Source organism: Schistocerca cancellata, chromosome 2 (genome assembly GCF_023864275.1).
Source record: "Schistocerca cancellata isolate TAMUIC-IGC-003103 chromosome 2, iqSchCanc2.1, whole genome shotgun sequence".
NCBI lineage: Eukaryota > Metazoa > Arthropoda > Insecta > Orthoptera > Acrididae > Schistocerca > Schistocerca cancellata.
Genome location: NC_064627.1, coordinates 538,378,430 through 538,402,412, shown reverse-complemented (window position 1 = coordinate 538,402,412; position 23,983 = coordinate 538,378,430). Strand labels below are relative to the sequence as shown.

The 23,983-nt window shown below is 49.9% G+C and overlaps 1 protein-coding gene across 2 annotated transcripts in view; it reads right to left on the bottom strand.

Annotated features, from left to right (window-relative positions):
- LOC126162093 (toll-like receptor 4) overlaps positions 1-23,472 on the bottom strand; it is a 121,800-nt gene extending 98,328 nt beyond the window's left edge. For both annotated transcript variants that reach the window (XM_049918369.1, XM_049918370.1), the window contains exon 1: positions 23,090-23,472. In XM_049918369.1, the coding sequence (XP_049774326.1) occupies positions 23,090-23,460 (371 nt within the window). In that variant the 5' untranslated portion in view covers positions 23,461-23,472. The remainder of the gene's footprint in view (positions 1-23,089) is intronic.
- Positions 23,473-23,983: the final 511 nt, after the last annotated feature.

The window sequence follows — 23,983 nt, the reverse complement described above, 5'->3', positions numbered from 1 at the left end:
GCTTTCCAAGCAGAGGTCAGAGCGACGTGCTGGATATAGCCAAAAGCCATCATTAAGGGATTTCCCAATGATGTTACTGCCACCACCAGAAGGGCCCTTACATCAGATTATGAACCTGTCACCTTTGATGTCGACCTTCTCAGCATCAATAAACCACCAAGACACCACCTTGATATCCGAGGAATCAGCTGGGAAACATATTGCCAACTGCTCGAAAGACACCTTCCGGACACACCAGACCCAGAGACAGCAGGAGCAGAAGCCACACTATTATGCATAACATCTAAAGCACTGGACGCTGCAACAGAAGCCACGCCTCCGAGACGACCTACACGACCAAAAACTCACCAACTGCCTCCACTTATCATAGCAGCCATCAGGAAAAAAACGAGCATTCAGAGAATGGCAGGCAACGCTCAATCCAGCCACAAAGCGCCTAGTAAACCGACTGCAACGAGAAATAAAGTCAGAAGTAGAAAAACATAAGAATCAAGTCTGGGCAGATAAGATCGCACTGCTACAACAACAAGACCAATCAGCCTGGAAGATGACGAAGTCTCTTCTAAGGAACGGACAGAAGTTACCCCCACTACAAGTGGGCAACAATATACAGGGCTATTACAAATGATTGAAGCGATTTCATAAATTCACTGTAGCTCCATTCATTGACATATGGTCACAACACACTACAGATACGTAGAAAAACTCATAAAGTTTTGTTCGGCTGAAGCCGCACTTCAGGTTTCTGCCGTCAGAGCGCTCGAGAGCGCAGTGAGACAAAATGGCGACAGGAGCCGAGAAAGCGTATGTCGTGCTTGAAATGCACTCACACCAGTCAGTCATAACAGTGCAACGACACTTCAGGACGAAGTTCAACAAAGATCCACCAACTGGTAACTCCATTCGGCGATGGTATGCGCAGTTTAAAGTTTCTGGGGGCCTCTGTAAGGGGAAATCAACGGGTCGGCCTGCAGTGAACGAAGAAACGGTTGAACGCGTGCGGGCAAGTTTCACGCGTAGCCCGCGGAAAATTGGCTCATGCCAGAACTGGAGACCGACAGCGCCGACTTCATCTTTCAACAGGATGGTGCTCCACCGCACTTCCATCATGATGTTTGGCATTTCTTAAACAGGAGATTGGAAACCGGATGGATCGGTCGTGGTGGAGATCATGATCAGCAATTCATGTCATGGCCTCCACGCTCTCCCGACTTAACCCCATGCGATTTCTTTCTGTGGGGTTATGTGAAAGATTCAGTGTTTAAACCTCCTCTACCAAGAAACGTGCCAGAACTGCGAGCTCGCATCAACGATGCTTTCGAACTCATTGATGGGGACATGCTGCGCCGAGTGTGGGAGGAACTTGATTATCGGCTTGATGTCTGCCGAATCACTAAAGGGGCACATATCGAACATTTGTGGATGCCTAACAAAACTTTTTGAGTTTTTGTATGTGTATGCAAAGCATTGTGAAAATATCTCAAATAATAAAGTTATTGTAGAGCTGTGAAATCGCTTCAATCATTTGTAATAACCCTGTAGCTAGCGAACCTGACGCCAAAGCTAATGGCCCTGGCAGATGTATTCGCAAAAAATTTCTCGCCGATGAATGACCCTGCCGACGCAGCCCACATTGGCCTAGTTAACGAGAGACTTCCAAGATTCCTCGCCAGTCGAGCCGAGGACGACCATATCCAACCGATTTCCACAGCAGAAGTTACAAAACAGCTCGAAGAACTAAATGAAAAAAAAAAAAGAAACAGGAGCTCCAGACCTCCTAACAAATGAGCTGCTGAAGCAACTACCACCTACCGCAGCACCACTAATAGCAGCTGCTTTCAACGAGATCTTGGCAACTGGTGACTTCCCCCTCACATGGATACATGCTGAGGTCGTCGCCATACCGAAGGCAGGAAAGGACCCTCGATCACCTGCTAGCTACAGACCAAACAGGCTTTTACCTGCCATATCGAAACTCTTTGAACGTTTGTATATAAAGAGAATTCAGCAGCATGTGGAAGCAGAGCACCTGATACCAGACGTCCAGTTCGGCTTTCGCCGAGGCCACTCCACAACCCATCAACAACTACGCCTAGTTGAGGAAGCATTCGGCGCTATGGAAAGCAAGGAATTCTTTGAGGCTGTATTTCTGGATGTCTCTCGCACCTTTGATTGCGTGTGGCACGAGGGACTCCTGTATAAACTCCTTCATATAGGGGTCCCCATGTCACACGCAACACTCCTGAAGAGCTATCTCGAAAACCGGACATTTCATGTCCGCACTGAAGATGGTACATCGTCCACCAGACCCATCAAAACAGGAGTACCTCAGGGCAATGTACTGGGACCACTGCTATGCATCTTGTATACATCTGACCTACCATCGATGGCCAGAACACACCTGTCTCCATATGCTGATGACACGGCCATCTACTCCCGAAGTATGAATGTTGCACACCTCCAGGCAAGACTGTAACAAGCATGTAATAAGCTGAGTGAATGGGCGACGAAATGGCGATTGTCTTTGAACGCCACGAAGACGCAGGCAATAGCTATTTGCAAGAGACCTCTTCCACCTAACATCCAGCCCATTGAGATAAAGGGCACCCCAGTCCATGGTTAAAAACAGCAAAATACCTGGGTGTGACCCTTGACAGGCGTTTGACATGGCACCCTCATATAGAAAACATTCGAGAGAAAGCCAGGAGAAGAATGGTACAGCTTTACCCACTGCTAAATCCATCGTCAACACTACCATCAAGACTGGGGGTGATATTGTACCTCGCATTGGTGCGACCAATCTTGGACTGCGCCACTGTTGTATGGGGCAATGCTGCTCCAACCCACATAGAATGGCTACAAAGAATTCAGAATTGTGCTCCGAAAAGGGCACTCCACCTGCCATACCGGTTCCCAACAAACGAACTTCATCAACTCGCAGGGGTACCTTATTTGATGGACCGATTCAGAACCACTGCCAAAGCCTTCTATGAAAGCACACAACAGTCAGATAACAACCTTGTACGAGAACTTGGACACAGGGTGCACTACCTAGCCTCCACCAGATGGCCCGACGACCTACGCGAATAACAAGACTATACATCTTGTGTATATATATTTTAAAATCTTTAAAATTAATTTTATTTTATTTTTTATTTATTTATTTACTTATTTTTATTTTATTTTATTATGTGTGTGCGAATGTGTTCACTGTAATATGTATAAGTGTGTACAATGTATATATCATGTGAATGTGTGAGCGAATGGGGGGAAAATTATAAAAAATATATATATAAATAAAAAAACAAAAAAACCATAAAAAATTAAAAGAAATAAAAATAATAAAACAACATTCAGCCAATGTCTTTTTAAATCATTTAAGTGCCGAAAAAAAACAAGACAACCAAAAAGCTATTGTTTTATTGTCTTTTTTATTATTGAAGGCATAGCTTCATGGCTTGAACTTCTATCTTCAGCCTGGGTAATCCTAGATGCCCCAATATATTCTTCAGCGGCGGTGGGCGTTCCCTCTGCGGTCCGCGCCCACCAGACCCGCTCCTGGGTGTTTCATCTTCGCCCTGGTGCGTTTGGACTTCTGTCCAGCTTGTAAGGCGTTCTCCCTGCGGTCCTCTCCCGCTCACTGCGATCTTCTGCAGCGTCACTGTTTCTTTTCGGTTCGCTGCGGTTGTGGGGGGTTCCCTCTGCAATTCGCGCCCATTGGCCAAGCTCCTGGACGTTCCATATTCGGTCTGGAGAGCCTGGCACTCTGTCTGTGGATCGTTTTGTATATCCCCACCTTCAGTTCTTCTATTCATGGAGCGCTGCAGCTGTCGCCCTTGCTCCTTTAGCAAACCCAGAGCAGTACCCCAGGCTTTGCTGGTACCCCATGACACGGTTCATGAGATTGTGAGTTACTTTTATCTCTATCGAGTCGCTTATAACACTGTCCCAAAATCTGGGTGTCTGTGCTAGAATATTGGTTTCATCATAATTCATGGTATGATCTAGTTCTAGACAGTGTACAACAATGGCTGATTTCGTCACCTGTCTTAATCAGGTGAGCCTTTTATGTTCCTTGCACCTGATATCCACTGTTCTTGTCGTCTGGTCAGTGTAGGACATGCCACATCGACAAGGTATATTGTAAATGCCTGGTTTCCCACCAATCCTCCGACCTTGCTGGACAAAAAAAAAAAAACACTTGTTGTTGTGTTTATGGAGGATCCTACTAATTCTGGCAGAAATAGAACCAGCATAGGCAGCTACGCCACGTTCTTTGCTTCATCTTGCTCTGCTTCTGGAATCTGGGGTTTAGTGACTGGTTGGACTGCCATCTTAATTTGTATGGTAGTATATCCACTTTCGCAGAACACTGTTTTAAGATGCTCTATTTTCGTTGGTAGACTCCCTTACCCTGACAAAAATTGGTTCAAATGGCTCTGAGCACTATGGGACTTAATAACTGAGGTCATCAGTCCCCTAGAACTTAGAACTACTTAAACCTAACTAACCTAAGGACATCACACACATGCATGCCCGAGGCAGGATTCGAACCTGCGACCATACCGGTCGCGCGGTTCCAGACTGAAGCGCCTAGAACTGCTTGGCCACTCCGGCCGGCTAGTCTGACAAGATACGTGCTCTATGGACCAATGTCTTCATAACACCATACTTCTGTGCAGGGTGGTGACAGCTGCTGGCCTGGAGATATAAATCAGTTGTGTGGGTTTTGGATACACACTGTGGCCAATTGATGCATGTGCTTTCCTTATAACTACTAAATCCAAAAATGGCAACTGGACATTGTTCTCCAGTTCTATGGTGAACTTAATATTTGGGTGGCAGGAGTTAAGATGTTCAAGGAACTCATTGAGCCTGTCCTTCCCATGAGGTCAGATCATGAAGTCGTTGTCCACTTACCTGAAGAACCATGTGGCTTTATATCTGGCTGTCTCTAATGCCCGTCCCTCAAATCTCTCCATAAAAATGTTGGCAACCACAGGAGACAGTGGGCTGCCCATAGCTACACCTTCAGTTGGCTCGTAATATTGGTTCCCATACAGGAAATACGTAGATGTCAGTGTATGCCTGAACAGGTCCAACAGAGAACCATCAAATTTTTCTGCAATCAGTTCTATTGAGTCTTTCAGTGGGACCCTAGTGAACAGTGATACCACATCAGAACTAGCCATGATTTCCGAATCTGTGATGTGTAGTTGCTTGAGATGTTGCAGGAAGTCTTCTGAGTTTCGAATGTGGTGAACAGATTTCATCAGACAACTGTGGGCTAAACCACCAGTACCATCTAGAATATATAAATTGCCTAAAATACACAAGGAGGACGTGTCCCTAGGCCCAATTGTCAGTACCATTGGGGAAACTACATATTCAACAGCCAAGTATTTGAAAGATCTGCTGTCTCCATATGTGGTGTAGCAGCTAAGCAGAGCCTGGGGTCCTGCACTGGAATTGTTGAAGGAGCAGCAGCGACAGCTCCAGCACTCCATGCACAGAAGAAGTGAAGGTGTGGATATAGAAAACGATCCCCAGACAGAGTGCCAGGCTCTCTGGACCGAAGATGGACCATCTAAGAGCGGGTCCGATGGACGCTGACTGCAGTGGGAACACCCGGAACCGCAACGGACCGAAACGGATCGGCGACGCTCTAGATGATCACAGTGAGCGGGAAAGGACCGCAGGGAGAACGTCTGACAACCCAGACAGAACTCCAAACGCGCCAGGGTGAAGATGGAACACACAGGAGCGGGTCTGGTGGGCGCGGACCACAGAGGGAACGCCTGCAACCACTGGTGGAGGGGGAAGGCCACAGACATAAATACTGGACCAGGTCCACTCGAGGAGCGCACACCACACTCGAGCCATGGCAGCCGGAGCGAGCAGCCCAGCGTAGCACGCAGCCGTGGTGCTCCTGAGGGGGAGAGTTTGTTCAGGAGACAGCACTGTACACGGGATGGCAAATTGTCGTGCTGCTGTTTTAACAACAAAAAGCAAAATGTCGTAAAGATGAGCAGCATAGGAAGGAATGTCGCGAGAGGCGGCATTTCGGAGGCAGAAGATGAAAGTTCCCCACTCCCGCCCTGTACATCAAGTGCAGGGAGACCAAATGGCTGGAGATCTTCGATGAGATGAGGCAGCGATGCGAGGAGGGGGTCGTCGTCGAGTCAATCGACTCCGACACAATCGTCATTCTCCAGGCAGCGAGTTAGAACGACCACAGGGCCCTGAAGGACCTTGTGGCCGCCCATATAGTGGACGCCCCACAGAAGAAGACAATGGAACCCGAAATTCGTCGCAGGAAGATAACCAAGGCGCTCCTAAGGGACCTACCCTGGGTCTTGACGCAGCACGCAGTCAAGAGATGAGCTGCGCCATCAAGGCTTCATCAATGCAGCCGTCAAGCTGCATAATATGACCAATAAGAAGAAACCGCCACTTTTCATCATCACCACACCAGTGGCAGACAACAGTGGCGATATTTTTGGCATACGAAAGCTGTTGGGCTTCTGCATGGAGCCAGAAACTTTCCCCACCCACCTGCACACGACGCCCCAGTGCTTCAAGTGCCAGGAAGAAGGCTGCGTGGCGAAGCACTGCCGCAGCGCGGCGAGGTGCGTCAAGTGCGGCGGTCAGCGTGACAGCCTCACGTGTGCCAGCACTAGGGACGACCAGCCGACCTGCGGCCGCTGCAGCGGAGAGCACGTCGCCAACTGGCGCGGATGCCAGACCTTCATAGGCCAAAATCCCGCCAAAGCGCCGAAAACTGCGACCCAGGGAAAGAAGAAACGCCGCAGGAGAAGAAGACAACACTCGGATGCCGCTGCAAACATCAGCGACAGGAGGGCAGAGGCCTCCACAGAGGAGTGGGGCAACGCCGCGGAGTCAACTGCGGCATCTGGTGGAGAGACGACGGCAGCTCCCACTCACGTGCGACCGCCGGCCCCAACTGCCGGTGGCAGAGGCGACGGCCCGGCGCAGTGAGGGGGCAGACGGCGACGTCTGGTCCCGACGTCAACACAGCCCTCAGGAAGGCGGAAATAAGATTCCGCCTGGTGCTTCATGCGGAGACGGAGGCCGCCTGCCTCACTCTTCGAGAGGCCTATCGCCGACGTCCACATACAGAGACGCGGGCAGTACAGGCCTGTGAGCAGCGAAAAGACGATGGGCCTGCCGGGAAGAAGCCCGCCCAGGCCAAGATCAGGCCACCCAAACGGCACGGCAGAAGAAGATAACAGCGAGCCGAGCCACGTAAGTTGCAGTGGCCGCCAGTGCAGCTCCCACGGAGCGTAAGGATGCGGAGGTCAAAACCAGGGAGTTCGCTAACCACAGGGGAAACCTGGTGAACAGAGAGATCCTGACCAGGCAATCCCGAACATGGCTGAACGAGACGAATCTCTGATGAATTTTCTACAAAGTCGGGAACTCATAAGAAGAAAGGCCGAAGCCCGTGAAGAACAATTCAGAAGAGAGAGAGAGAAGAGAAGAAAGAAGGCAAGAAGAGGACCGTAATTCAAGGCACGAAGTCGCTCTTGCCCGCCGTGAACGCCAACACCAACGCTGCCAAGACTGAAAATAAAAGTGAAGCCCAAGCAGTTCTGGCCGGGTTTTGCAGGTTTTCCTTTCCTGCTAAGGTGAATACTGGAACTGTCCCCAGCAATCTCCTGCAAATAAATCCCCAATTGGTAGAATACCCTCCGCATCCCCTCCCCCCCCCCCCCACCTTGCAAGAAAAATAAGCAGAGTCCCAACAGAATAATCTTAAACTTAAACCCCATGGCTGAATAGAGCAAAATGTACGCTCTCAAGGAGCCCGCCCACCCTCTCAGGGTGGGAAAAAAAAGAACAAGACCTCGAGCAGCAGTCCCAAGAACGACGCTAATATCTGGCAGTACACTCTACAACCCAAGATGTAATTAGAGCGCCCGGAAAACCTGAAGAGTTAAATCTTTTTTTTACCAAGTCACAGTTTCTAATTGACAATGCATATTAATATCTATGTTGTTTTGCTATTATAATAGTAAAATAAGACAAGGAATATGGATTAGGTGTCCACTTCATCGTTAATTGATTTCCAGAACCATAAACGTTATTCTGTCGTTCAGGGTATTTCACAATTATTACTACAGCCTTCTACGTGTTGTAGATGGAACCCAGTAGATGAAGTTTTGATCAGGAACTCATTGCTGAGAACGTACCGTTTGGATATTAAGTAAGTTTTGAAAATCGGATCCTTTCAGATCTTCCGTTTCATGGTAGGCTTCTGTACATAATAGGACTGCACAATGCATCTATCAAGCACATATACCGGATTGTCTCAATCCATCACATATCATTTTAGACCAACTACGATAACTGCTGTGAGAATCTGATACGTTTACAACCAGGAGGCTTGACTGCGGTTCTCCACAGACGCCGATCAGGTTTTTCCAGCAATGTGTATAAAAGCATGGGTCGCAGATACACGAACAATAGCGTCGTCGCTGCGCTGGTTAGCTGTGCGGTCTTGGGCGTCTTGTCACGGTTCGCGCGGCTTCCCCTGTCGGAGGTTCGAGTCCTCCCTCGGGCATGGGCGTGTGTGTGCTGTCCTTAGCGTAAGTTAGTTTAAGTTTGGTTGAGTAGTGTGTAAGCTTAGCGACTGATGATCTCAGCAGTTTGGTCCCATAGAACTTACCACAATTTTTTTCCAACAGCGTTGTCATGTCGAGCAGCTCCCGTAGAGCACGCGTCAGAGCTCGTGGTATTTGCTGTGTGTACCTTGCGGCTGAAGATTTGAGTGTGATCCGATATCCAAACTTATTTCATATCCAAATGCTACATTTCTGGACGCGATTTCCTTATCCAGTCTTTATCTATAAAGTCCCCTCTACAACCCCTAGAAACCTATAATAGGAATTCTGAAACACCATGTGTTTGTTTACACATATCTGATTTTTCAAGGAAGGGTTTAGTTTTCGAAACAATTACAAACGAACTATAATGTTTGTAATATCTGTATGCTATCATGACGTTTGAGCGCGTCACTTGACAGTGTGCCGAAAGGCAGCGTGCCGCATTGTTGTAGCTACTACAACCGTATCAAGTACTAGGGTGTGCACAAAATAAGGGGGCCCGTTTTCTGTCCTGTTCTAGAGCAGCGAGACTCGCTTTGCAGTAACAACAGCTAACAAGGGGTGGCCACGACGCTGGAGTCACGGATTTACGTCAAACTACGTACACCTTTAGCAGGCCATGAAAAGAATATAATGTGCAAGTAGTATGGTGCACTATTCTGGCAAATCCGAGAAAAGCGCAAGAGAAGTCCTGCACGTCTGTTATGCAACTCATGTGTCTCTGCGAGGCTTCCAGCCGTAAGGAGTGGTTATGATCAAATGATTGCTGGCACGGTAGTTCAGCGTGTTCGGTCAGAGGGTTAGCTGCCCTTTGTATTAAAAAAAAGTGAGTGATTGGATCAACGATGAACACGAACGGGTGTGATGGGACGGCCACACCAAACAAATGCAAACAACATTAACGAACAAAATGAGATTTAAAAAAATTGTTAGCTTTGGCTCTTAGCAAGAGGGCCGTGGACAAAGCGATGATTCGAATCCCGCTAACATTTTTGTATCTATATTTTTTCATCACTTGTCTCATTATTTAAGTAATATGACATTTGAGAGGTAATATAATTAAAAAACACGTGCATTTTCATGAAGCTGTTGTGAATTTCATATGTTATTTGAATATTTACTATTTGTAATTAAATTTTGAAAGACGAGGGACAGGCTTGGAAAGCCCAAGTCGAATATCGATAAATAAGAATGTGAACGACGTTATTCACAATCAGTAATATAGTAAGTCACAATGTTCCAGACCACAACAGTAATGTACGATTACTCGTCGGATGTGCTCTCGACATCACACGTTGCACGGTGGTATATGTCATGCAGACATGAAAATTATAAATTAACACTTCATGTAGATACACGTCTTGTTTTTCGTTATGCTACGTCTCTGATGTCATATAAATTAACTAATGTGACCAATGATGAAAAATATAGATTACAAAATAAATGTTAGCAGGAGTCGAACCGGTGCTTCAAAATGGTTCAAATGGCTCTGAGCACTATGGGATTTAACATCTGAGGTCATCAGCCCCCTAGAACTTAGAACTACGTAACCCTCACTAACCCAAGGACATCACACACATCCACGCCCAAGGCAGGATTCGAACCTGCGACCGTAGCAGTCGCGCGGTTCCGGACTGGAGCGCCTAGAACCGCTCGGCCACCAGGGGCCGGCACCGGTGCTTCGTCTAAGACCCTCCAGCAAAGCGTGAACGCTAACCATTTGACCACAATGACTTCTATGGTTGGCACCTTCGCACAGATAGTAAGTTACATAATAGAAGGGGAAACTTCTCTTGTGATTATCTAGGAATTGGCAGAATAGTGCACCTTAATACTTGCAAATTATGTTGTTCTAATGGCCTACTAAAGGTTCAAATGGCTCTGAGCACTATGGGACCTAACATCTGAGATCAGCAGTCCCCTAGACTTAAAACTAAGTAAACGTAACTAACCTAAGGACATCCACACACATCCATGACCGAGGCAGGATTCGAACTTGCGACTGTAGCAGCAGCGCGGTTCCATTCTGAAGCGCCTAGAACCGCTCGGCAACACCGGCCAGCCCTACTAAAGGTGTACAAAGTTTAGAGTAAATCTGTGATCCCAACGTCGTGACCTTCCCTTGTAAATACAACCTCTGAGAATAACGTCTATGAAACTTGAGAACAGCCAGTGTATTGAGGAGCAGGGAAGATAAACGACGACACAGTCCCATGAGGCTGCTGCAGTCTTTTGATGAGCAGCATGTTTTGGACAACGCGGTCCTATCAGGCTGAGAGCTCCTAGGCAGTCTGCTGGTAACGATACAGCCCCACAAGGCTGGGGTCTCGTAAGCAGTCAACTGGTGAGTAGCAAGGTACACTGTCCCACGAGGTGGCGGGAGCAGTCACAACGAACAACACGCAGCGGTGCACTCGGAGCGGCTGGCGGGAGCGCGTCGGACGTGTCTCGGGACAAGGGGAGGGCGGCACGCCACCTTGGCGGGCAGCGACGTGGCAGCTATAGGCGGTGTCCGTAGCGGAGACTCGAGACGGCTATTGGCTGCTCGGAGCTCGAGACCTAACTGTCTCTCCGTGGGCGAAGCGCCGACTTATGGACACGACTGCAAAAGGCTGCATGCGTCGTATCACGTGAGCACGCGGATGTAAATTAACGCCCGCGACTACAGCGCTGTGTGATTCCGAGCTGCGATGTCACCTGCGACTGATGCGTGTTCTGGAGCTGAGGGTGTGGCGGATCGCCGCCTGGCGGAGCTAGCTTCGTCAGCGGCCCCATCCGGTCCCCCACCAACGACAACCCGGCCCATTCAACCGGATTTGAGATGGCTCGTCCCTTGGACTCTCGACCTTCGCCTGAGAGTGCTGCCTCTTCCGCTGGCGGCTTGCCGCCGACGCCGTCCTCTCCTGCTGACACTTCTGGGCGATGTGGCATCAATTCAGGACTCGATGCCGCCGCCCTTAGGCGAGTAGATAGGGCACATGGCGCGTCAGGGCCCCCTTCACGTGGGACCAGCCCGCGCGCGCCGAGGCAAAGGCAGGATTCCGCTTCTTTCCTTCGTCCCTCGTCCGCCCTAGACATGCCGGACATTTCCGACGCTGTCAATGTCTCCGAACAGTCGGACTGCGACTCCCTTGATGGCTTCATGGACGACAGCGACATCGCGGAGGGCCTGAAGAAACATCTCAGCGTCCTCCGTGACGCTGCGGAAGAGGGGGAGTACCCGTTTGACCGCACTTTGGGAGCTCGGCTGTTTCTGTACCCTCACGCCGCTGCCACCGACGACGCAGACGCCACCATGCAGGTCGAGAAGGAGTCCCGCAAGAGGAAGTCATGTGCGGCCTCTTCCGACTCCGAAGCCGCCCCCACCGCCGCTGCACGGGGCAAGAAGCAGAAGGCAGCATCTGACGCGGAGGGATTCACCGTTCCCCGCAAGACAGCGCCCTGCCGCCGCATTACCGCGCCGCCGACCGTCCCAGTGCAAAACCAGTTTGCACCGATTTCTGACGGCGCGGCAGACACTCCTCCCCCCCCCCTCCCAGCCCTCCTACCCCAAACCGCCGCCGCCCCCTCCCATTCTGGTAGAATATTCTGAACCCTACACCAATCTCCGTAACCTCCCCACCCATATCACTGAATCTGACTTCCGCATGAAGCATACTGGCGGAGACCTCTACCGCCTTTACCTACAGTCCCCCTCCGACCTCGCGAAGGTCCTCCATGTCTTTGGTGCCCAGAACATCGGCTGCTCCACCTCCCCACAGAGGTTGAGGCGGCTCCGGGTTGTTGTCCGCGGCCTCCCTTTAAAATATGCCACCGCCGACCTCCGGGAGGCGTTGCTTGCCCTCAGTATCACCCCTGCTGTCATCTCCCGTGTCGTCTCTCCCCGCACCAAACTCCCCACCCCCCTTTACTTTGTTTCTGCCGACGACACACCGGCAAATAGGGTCCTCCTCACTCTAACCACCATCGACCATTTTTCGGTCACCATGGAGAAACCCCGTTCCCAGTGCCTTATCCTCATTTGCTACCGATGCCAGGGCCTGGCGCACTATGCAAGTGATTGCACTTGAGCGGTACGCTGTGTCAAGTGCGCCAGTGGCCATGAATCCACCTCCTGTTCTAAACCTCGAGGTGTCCCCCCCACCTGTGCTCGCTGTGGTGGCGCCCACACAGGCAACTACCAGGGCTGTCCCAAAATTAAGGCGTTTCGCGCCCATCAGCGACGCTCTGCGGCCCCTTCCACTGTGGAGCGTCACAGGGTTGGTTCTGCAGGTCCACCTGCATGGTCCAGTCCTCATGGCCCATCTTCCCTGCCGCCCTCCCACCCATCCCATCTCCCGCCAACTTCCCACCCCTCCCCATTCCCCCTCCACGCCGCCCCCATTCCCCCTCCTGACCACCTCCCCCCTTCTCCCGACCCCCAGCAAGTCCCATTCACCCCTGCTCCCCCTCAGCCCCCTCCCCTCCTTCCCCATGCCCATCCTGGTCCCTCCCCCCATCCTCTCCCCTCGTCCCCCATCCCCCCGGTCTTTGGAGACCTTATCTCCAGTGTCATGGATGCTTTGACCTCTGCGATCACTGGGGCCCTTGACGCCCTCCTACATTCCATTCCCCAACAAATTGCAGCCGCCCTTTCCCACTCACCCTCCCGCATCACCGCCACCCTCCCCACCCCCCGTCATGGCTGTTAGACTCCATGGCCTCACCATCCTCGTCTGGAATGCCAATGGCATCCACCGCCAGCAAGGGGAATTTCAGCAGTTTCTTCTTGACGAAGGGGTAGATATCTGCCTCCTTACCGAATCACATCTTTAGCCGGGGGTCAGTATCCGGGTCCCCAACTTCTGCTGTTACCAGACTGATCGGCCAACCGCATTGGGTGGAACCACTTTGTATGTACGCAACTCCCTCCGCCACCACCCGATTACCCTCCCCACCCTTGCCACCTTTGAGGCCACTGGCGTCGTTGTGCACACTGTGCAAGGCCCTATAACCTTTGTGGCCCTCTACCGTCGGCCCTGTGGCCTCCTCCATGCCCCTCACCACGCCACAGTCCTGTCTTTAGGCGGCAACCTCTTCGTTGGGGGCGACTGCAATGCTAAGCATAATGCCTGGCACAGCCGCCTCACGAACAACCATGGCCGTCGCCTCCTTCGCGTGGTCGAAACGCATGCTGCCCGCGTCGTCGGCCTGTTCGACCCCACCATCTTCCCCCATCGTGGCCCTCCAGATGTCCTTGACATCGCCCTTGTGAAAGGTCTCCCCCTCCCTATCGCCGCCACCACTCGTGCCGCCCTTGCCTCTGATCACGTCCCCGTCATCTACTCCATCGACATTGTCAGGTCCTTGGAACCACCCCATGCCTCCTTCGACTTGCGGGGCATCAACTGGGACTCCTATCGGCGACACGTCAAGGTGGCTCTGCCCACTATTCCCAAAGCTGCCAGGGTGGGGGCTGACCTCACTCTCGCCCAATTCACGGATGCCACCGTAGCTGCTGCTGTTGCTGCCACCCCTCCCCATCCCCCTCATCCACCATCCCACTTGCGCCCTCTACTCCTGGCCATCCGTGCCCTCATCACTGCTAAAAACCGGGCCATCTGTGACTGGCAACGCACCCGCGACCCTGCCACCAAGTGCCACGTGAACCGCATGCAACACGAGATATGGACCGCTATTCAAGCCCATCGCAATGAAGCCTGGGAGGCAAAGCTCTCCGCCCTCAACCTCCACGAACCGTCTGCTTGGCACCTGGTCTCCCAGTTCCTCCGTAAGCGTCCCCATATTCCCCCCCCCCTCTTGTTCAGTGCTGAGGCTGTGTGCAATCCTGATGCTAAGGCCAACGCCTTGGCTGATGTTTTTGCATGCAGCTTCACGCCGGTCGATGACCCCGTCGACCCCACCCATGTCCGCATGGTCATGACCTGAGTCCACCAGTTCCTCGGCACCCATTACCCTGACGACGTAATCACCCCCGTCACGGATTAGGAGGTTGCCCGGGAGCGTCGGTACCTCCATCCTCGGGAAGCTGGCGGCCCTGACACCATGAACAACCAGCTTTTCAAACAGCTTCCCCCACCCTCCATTCCCATCCTTATCTCCGCCTTCAATTCCATCCTCTCCACCGGGTAATTCCCTTCCACTTGGAAACATGCGGAGGTGATCGCCATCCCTAAACCTGGAAAGACCCTCACTCCCCTTCCAGTTATCATTCCATCAGGCTCCTTCCCGCCCTCTCCAAGCTGTTTGAGCGGCTGTATCTAAAGCAAGTCCTTATCCATGTCGCCCGGGAGCGCGTGCTCCCCGATGTTCAATTTGGCTTCCGCCATGGCCATGCCACCATGCACCAGCTCCTCCACCTCGTCAAGGAGGCACTGGACGCCATCGAGCATCGGGAGTACTTCGGCGCCATCTTCCTCGACGTCTCCCGGGCCTTCGACTCAGTCTGGCATGAGGGTCTGCTGTATAAGCTCTTTGACCACGGCTTCTCCACCTCTCATGTCCGTCTCATCGCCACCTACCTTGAAGACCACACCTTCCATGTCCGGATCCCGGGAGGTACCTCCACCAAGAGGCGCATCAGGACAGGTGTCCTGCAGGGGAGTGTGCTCGGCCCTGTCCTCTACAGCCTTTTTCACGGCCGACGCGCCCACCGTTCCATGGGTTCATCTTGCCCTGTATACCGATGATATGGTGGTCTATGCTTGCTCCCGGAGCAAGGCCCTCCTCCGACAAAATCTTCAATCTGCCATCGACGCTCTCATGGAGTATGCCAGAAAATGGCGCCTCGCCTTTAACCCTGTCAAAACACAGGCGCTCATCATGTGTCAGCGCTGGTGGCCCATCAATTACCCCCCCCCTGTCACTGTCCCTGGTACCCGCATGAGCAGGGACTGCCAAATATCTGGAGGTCACCCTGGACAGGGCCGTCACCTGGCGTCCCCACATTGAGGACATATGGCGCAAGGCCTTGGGGTGCCTCGGTCAGCTCTATCCTTTCATCAGTCCATCTTCCTCCCTTCCCCAGCATCTTGGCGTCCTCCTCTAAACGTCCCTGATCCTCCCCATCCTCAAATATGCTTCAGTTGTGTGGGGCAATGCCGCCCCTACACATCTCCACCATCTCCAGACGATGCAGAACCGTGCTCTCTGGCTTGCTCTCCACCTCCCATACCGTTTTCCCACCTGCGAACTTCACTTGCTTGCTGGTATCCCCCTCCTTCACGACCGTGTATGCTCCTCTGCCGTTTCCTTTTACCACCACTCCCGCCAATCTGCCAATCCTCTCATCCTTTTCCTTGGCACCCGCCTCCATCGCCTGGCCACCACCCGATGGCCTGACCTCCTTGCCCACTGATCCCTGTTCGCCCCTTCTCACCTCCCCTCCTCGCTCCCCATGTTCCCTTCCTTTCTCTCTCCCCCCCTTCCTGCCAGCTGCTCCACGCCTCTTCCACGTTCTCTCGTCCTTCTTTCCCTCCTTGTTCTGTTCCTCCACTCCCTCCATAGACTCTCCCCCCCCCCGGGACCGGTCCCTTCCCCCTTATTGGTTCTCCCACCCCTCATTCTACTCGTGTCTGCCTCACCATCCGTGTCAGCGACCGGCTAGGTTGGCCTTCGTTTTTCTGATCTTCTTCTCCTATCATTCTCTCTTCTGCTTCTTCTCTCCAATCTCATTAAAAGACCGGCTCGTCAATTGAGCCTTTCGTTTTCCTGCTTCTCTTACGGTCCCTTCTACTATCCTTTTCTCTTTAAAAAAAAAAAAAATACCCACCATCGGGCCAGCCACATGAGGCCTTTCGTTTTCCTCCACTTCTACTGTCTCTCTCTCACCCTCCTGTCTTCTTTGGATATTAAAAAAAAAAAAAGCATATGCACACCGCCATGTCATTCCCTACCGCCACGACTCCACTCGCCACACCGCCACGAGGAAGGCGAAGCGCACCAGCGCTAGAACTTCCTGATCAAGCCGAGGGTCCACCCTCGCCTGTGCAGCGACAGCCTTAGCGTCAGCAGCGCTGTGTGCTGCGACCCGCCTGCCACATAGTGGCGAGACTGGCTCTCCTGTACGCTGTGGCGACCATTGGCGGCTTGACGGTACACCATACCTCGTCTCTTTTGTTTACACAACTACGTCCTAGGTGAAGCAGGGGCCATACCTGGCCTGCGAAACATACAAGTTAATGTGGTTCAAAATGGTTCAAATGGCTCTGAGCACTATGGGACTTAACTTCTAAGGTCATCAGTCCCCTAGAACTTAGAACTACTTAAACCTAACTAACCTAAAGACATCACACACATCCATGCCCGAGGCAGGATTCGAACCAGCGACCGTAGTGGTCGTGCGGTTCCAGACTGTAGCGCCTAGAAACCCTCGGCCACCCCGGCCGGCTGAATGTGGTGGCCGTAACATGCAGATGGCAGCCGTACATTCTCAACAGCCTATACCTGCACGGATTGCGTGGTTGGGGAGGGTGCAACAGTAGTGGAGGGTGGAGGGCAGTGGGGGGTTTCGTTGTGAACACATTGTTGTGTCGTCTGAACAAGACAGAACCAGGGCAAAAGCACTGCAGGCGCAAAGATGCGAGCTGATGCCAGTCCCATAGAGACTCGCCACTTGCGCGACACCCACCAGCGCCAAGGGCGGCGCTGAGGATAAAGATATCGACTTCGCCTCGACCAATTGCCGGCCGAGTACAATCCGCCAATGACCGGACGACAACTTACAGAAGCCTACTCGGAAGATAGAAAAGTAGCTCTCGCCCACTTGGTTATAGATCATCGTCCAGGACTTACTTGGCTGGCAACGTCGTTTAGTGAACTCTTAGATGTGAATAGACAGTTGTTGTAAATTGCATTTGCTTTGTACTGTGAAGTTTACCTATTTGCACTGAGTCATTGAGGGCCTTTTATTTGTGTTATATTACAAGCATGGTTGCAGACTTCATTATTCAATAAGTCACGATGATAAGCAAAGATTTTAACTCATTGTGTGACTTTGTTAAAATTGTTGGAGTGTTGTAGAACCTTCGTTATGCTATTCTGACCGTGAGGCACAACTGTGTAATAGTGGCAAGGAGAAATTGTGTTAGCAGTGTATTGTACCAGAAGCCGTTTCATTAACTGACAAACTCGGCCTACCGTAACAACAATGGCAACTCGGCCTCCACAGCAGTAGCGACGAGGCCTTTACAAAGCTGGCGACGAGGGTTTACAAAAATCATGACTTATAAGCCAGGCTTAGCGAGTTTGTAAGCGACTATATTAACAGGTTACGTCAGTATAACCAAGTAATTCGATAAGTACAGGCGTTCAAAAGCGACAGTTTGTCACTAGAGTACTCAAAAGTTGTCACAAAAGAAATGATCAGCCAAAGTAAAATACGTCCTTCCGCATCGTTCTGGAAGTAGCACAGCCTTTCAATGTTATGTCTGCTACCGTGTTTTCCTCTTTCGACATACGTTTGATGGCAGCGCATATGATAACTGATTCCTGATAATGAACGATTTTGCCAGCAACTAAGCTGCGCGAAGACAGCGGCGTCACACCATGTACAGAAGAGACAGCAATGAGAAGAGTCCACGTTCTCAGGTGGGCAGGTGTTAGTCAACCATCGCCCCCCCCCCTCCCCCTCAAGACCATAATGTTTTTCTGCGCAGGCGGAACTGTTCTGCGCGAAGTGTTCCAGACGTACCAAAATTAATGCACGGAACTCTGTCGAAAGACTTCGGATCCAGAAATGGAAGGGTTCAGAAACTACAGGCTGATTGCCTGTAAGTTATGCCTTTAGCGTACGTAAAAGAGGCACTCAGGTCAAAACGAGAGCGTCCACATGTTGCTAAGTTTGTTTAGAGTACTCTGGGAAACACACATATTGCATATAGTCCCGATCTCTCCCCATGCGATTTCCATACTTGGGAGCCCTGGAAATGACATTCGTGGTTGCCGACTTGCTACGGACGAAGATGTGCACGCTGGGTACAATAGTGGTTGCAGAGGCAATCGCAAACACTTTTCCACGAGAGCATCGACCGTCCATTGTCTTTTCCGTGTGTCTCCTATTCATTTGACTGCTTCTTATATTATATAGTTACACTGTGGTAATGATTAATAAACTCCTTCCTGCACTGAATACCTACTGCGTAAGAATTGCACTGTGTTTGCCACAAGTTTTTTGTTCTGAGTGCTGTCAGTTTGGGTTTATTATTTCGTCTGGTCGCATGCGAAACGCAATGACGGCGTTTTACTGTGTTACTTCCGTTTCATAAGTAATACTGAAAAACGCCTGTAGAATTTTTATTTGTCTGTCGTTCATCGTGTTTACGAATTACGCATAAATTTCATTTGATGTACAGCTGTTACAGCTGCAAGTGCCTGTACACAATGGATCGTGGTTATTTAAAGCTCTGAATTATGCGGAAAGTTTGATGCGATCACGTAAATGACACTGGGGAAGGGTATGTGGTGTAATGTTTACACCTACGTTAGTTTTACAACGAACAAAGTGTACCTCAACAACTTTTCGAAACTAATTACTTAGAACTAAACGTTTGAGGCTTAAAAACAGTTTGTACTTTAGAGTAAAGATACTGGAACGAGAAATAGGTGAAATAAGTACCAAAATTCAGCACCTATGTATCCTTCACGATTTTGCGTCTCACCTTCTTCCTGGCCTGACGCATGAAGATTTGGCCACTAGTTTCTGTTCAAGTGATAATTACGCTCCGATTCATGAAGCGAACGAATATCCATGCGACCTTTCAGAAGACGAAAATGATTTAAGACAAAACAACAAGTAATCTAGTAGGTTCACCACCTCGGTGCATCGAATAAAATGCTTCGATGCTTCGAATATATCGAAGCTGTAACAATACAATGGCTCAGTTCGATGCATAAATACTATACATCGTGTGTGTTTAATACACGAATGTGTAATATCGTCCATCCCTAATCCAAACATTGTTTATGAAATGACCCTCGTAAAAACCTGATTTACACAGAACACGAGATCCCGGAACTCGTTTCTTGAAAACAGAGTTGTGACAGTAGTTTCTTAAACTGCTGTCTACCCGGTGCCGTTAGTGTACGCTTCCGTTCCGACATGTGTGTCACGCCGCGCCATCGTTATATCATAAATGAAACCTGGGCAGTTAAATTAGTAGTGGCGGACTTCGTGCTTGTATACTTGAAACCGGTACGAAAGAAAAGGAACAAACATCTTGGAATACGTGACTCGACAAAGGGAAGACATCAGCTCTGGTGTTCAGCGAATTTTTTGAAAGAAACTATTGTGCAAGACTCCAGAAGCTACTTAATCCAACTAAGAATGACGTCAGAACAATTCAAGGATCTGTGTTTTAAATGCGTTAAGAATAAAAATACTGAACGGGAAAAGCATTAACATCGAAACTGAAACTGTGGATCACATTGCGTTTCTTTTCCTAAGTGGAGATTCTCATTCGTTACCACAGTACCCATATCGTGATCCAAACTCCACAATCGGAAAATCTGCGCCAAATATTTGTTATGACACCTATTTCGGAACTTGCTTTTCTCCGCCTTTCAGGCATTAAAGTTTTTCTCTTCGTGCAATTAATTTTTGTACTTTGTATTTTCAACATTAACACCACCTGTGGGCAACGTCCGTAATTGTACAATCTGTTTTTACTGAAGCTGTCTATTTCGTCAGTATCTTCGGATGATTTCGTACTGATTTCAGGACAGCTACACAATTTTTTATTGCAAATATGGACCTTTATTAATCTTAGATGACTTGTTGTTTCTTCCAGTATCTCTTTTGCTCAATGACGCCAACAACTTGAATCTTTCTATGATTATATTACGAAGAACTTTCTCAGGTACAGTACAGCGTCACACCATATTCTTGTAATGGTCATGGATACAGTCCCGCAAGCATCTATGCATAGTGTAACTGCCTATAAGCGAACAATTTTCTCTCTTTCCTAGTTTATGTCGCATGTATTGACACGCCACCTAACCCAAAAACACATGCAAAATGGTTCAAATGGCTCTGAGCACTATGGGACTTAACTGCTGAGGTCATCAGTCCCCTAGAACTTAGAACTACTTAAACGTAACTAACCTAAGGACATCACACACCCATGGCCGAGGAAGGATTCGAACCTGCAACCGTAGCGGTCGCGCGGTTCCAGACTGTAGCGCCTAGAACCGCTCGGCCACTCCGGCCGGCCTAAAAACACATGCAACTGACGGTTTCATGTCGCGATAGTTGGAAGGTCGCGAAACTGAATAGTGTCGTCAACGGTTTTCGCCACGGCACGCCGCGCATGGGCAGTGGCCGGCAGCACAGTTTCGAAACTTAACAAGGAAGCCCTTGAGTACGACGTCACAAAAGGCTGATGATGTTCACGGCATTCGATGCCCCACATATTGTCTACCATGCAGCCACAATATTGGCTGCTAATGGCAAAAGGGGGCTGGGCTGGCGGTGTCCCAAGTGTGAGCACAGTATGAGGCTCCGCAGCGTAGTTGAACTTCTTAGTCGACGAGTAACTCACAGCAGTGCTACGGCGCTAGTGGTGTTGATACAAAGCAGAGTAGTGGAAACGATAAAGAAAGCAGACATTGCATTATATCTACAACAGTTGCCGAAGTTGACATTTCGTCAGAAAGAAACCGAAGAATTACGCAGAGTGAGAAAGAAGTGGCAGATGAAATGTTAGCGTCTCTTCAAGATGAGTCAGTGGAATGTGTGCTGTCCTATACGACCGGCTGTGCAGGCATCCTACATGAGTAGTTACAGATGATGATACGTGCTTAACAAGTGGGAGTGCTGTAGAAACAGATAGCGAGCCACGTAGTTCAACGTCCTTGTCGGAGAGGGAGACACAAACACCTTCTCCAGTAAAACGTAGTAAATGACAGTCGCTGTTCAAGGAGCTGGTACGAAACATAATTACATACATTGAAGATCATCTGCTCCATAGTTAAAAAGCAATTATGAACATGTATCGAATATGTGCGCAGGAATATGACGGCGTTGTGCATAAGAAAAATTACGGATATCCAAGAGACGACGAGGCGCACTTGTTCCAAAAACTAGTATTTGCGTGATTCAAAGATGTTCGATACAATTTACGGGATGTGCATGACAGTTTCCTACTACGTCATGCACACCAGTTTGCGCTCGATAAAGATTACAGCAATTTCAAGGAAGCAGTGGATGGTTGCATAGCTGTAAACAGGACTACAGAATTGAAAAACATAAGATAAAATTTCAAACAAAGCGTCAGCTTGACGATGTACAGCAAACTGTGGAATCGGCCCGAAAATTTGTATATGAGATAAACAAACTTATCCCATAATTCAGTGAGGAATCTGTTTTCAACTCCAACCAATCGATATTTGAAGAGGAAATGCATTTGAAAGGAGCCCTGGAAATCAGAGATACCAAACGAGTTGTTTCATGATTGATTAACATTAGTGCCTTTACGCATTTGTGTACAATTATGGCGACTGTTAATCTGGATGGTAAATTGGATACAAAGTTATTTATTATGCTGTGAGAAGTTGGAGGTGCTCTGCCCCTTACGATTCTTTCTCGTGGCCTTGTAAGAGCAGTAGGGAATAATTACGTCACAGCAAGGAAGAGTGGGAAAATGGGCGTAAGAGAACTGTAAATATGGTATGAGCACTGCTTTTGGTCAATAGCTGATCTAAATAGCTTGGTTTTCCTGGATTCCTGGTCTGCGCATAAAAATCATATTTCCTTAGAGCAAACTATCCCTCCTGAAAATGTGTGACAATGCAATTCATACTATCTGGAAGCACAAGACCAATTCAACCTCTGGATGTTTGTTTTCCCTTGTCTAGACAGCATGTTGTCGCACTATCTGCAGCTATGCCTTTAAGGACAGCCAGTCACGATAAGCTCCACGACAGAATGTTTCTCATTCCGTTGCTTGCCTCCCATTCCATCATTTCTCATCACCTCGTCACACTAACATGGTGCTATATGCATCCGTTAAGAGTGGATACCTAGCTGAACCTCATACGCGGTTTGTGATTTCCCAGGAGTTCGCTTTAAATTTTGATGGTGCGAACCTTTGCGACTACTGTGGCGTGCCATTTTTCATTCGGTGTTCATTGTGCAAGTTAAAGCTTTGTTTTGAAAATTTCTTGAATGTCGACGATGTCCAATTTGGGAAGTGTAATACATACAGCCCATAGAAGGTTGATCTCTGCACTTTCCGGACAACTATTTTCTGTCGCTCTCCTGATCCACATGGTGAGTCATTAGCAGCTAATGTTTTTCCTGTCATAATTAATAGCACATCACTTTCAGACGAATCTTACTTAATACTGAACTTACGACCTCGCACTCAGGGTGTTCCTTGTTAGTTTCAACGTGTAAAATACCCTTGAGGAGTAGCTCACAATACAGAAATGAAGGCATGCGATACATCAGAGACGGCAGCACTCACCAGTCCTCTGAAGCGTCATCAGAGTAAATTTCAGCCCAGCCAACGGTGAAGTTGCGGAAGCTGAGACGCTCGTAACAGATTGGGTAGCTGCCCCTCTCGATTGTCAACAGAGAGGCGCAGGAGACGGCACCGGCGTCGCGGAGGCCTATGCGCAGCGTCGGAACGTCGTCTGATTCCTCCCAGCCTCGACCGCGGCACACGGCCACGCTATCGCCTTCTAACTTGCACCGAATCTCCACCGTGCGGGAGCCTAACGGCACGCAGTTCTGATGCTGCGACACGTCGTAGTCGTAGTCGGCCTCCTGAGCAGCCGCCGCGGCCAGCCGCAGCAGGAGCAGCTGCAGAAGCAGCGCCCGACTCGCGGCGCGCATCTCCGCACACTGCGGCCGCTCAAGGCCGTGTGAGCTGTCGTCTCGTCGCCACAGCCACCAGGAAAATCTGCCTCTATCGCGCCGCGCAGGGCCGCGCCTGTCCGTTACATCCGCCTTATCTCCGCTTCGCTGACCAGCCTCTCGCAGACACTGCGCAGCTACGCCGCCTCGTACTACGAGTATTGTGGGAACGAGCACGCCTGGCGGCGCACAGCACAGGTTTCAAATGTGCCGTGCGTTTGTGTATTGCCAAAGTGCTAAATAAAGGTATCCTGCGAATCAGCTGCAGTATTGGTCATTCAAACTTGCAACACCATGAAAACTGGACGCAAGGGACATTCCATTTCGGAAATCGTTACGGAATTCAATATTTCGTGATTCAGAGTGTCAAGAGTGTGCCGAGAATATCCAATTCCATGCATTACCACGGACAAAGCCATGGCCGACGGCCTTCACTTAACGACCGAGACCAGCGGTGTTTACGTAGAGTTGTCAGTGTTAACAGACAAGCAACACTGCGTGA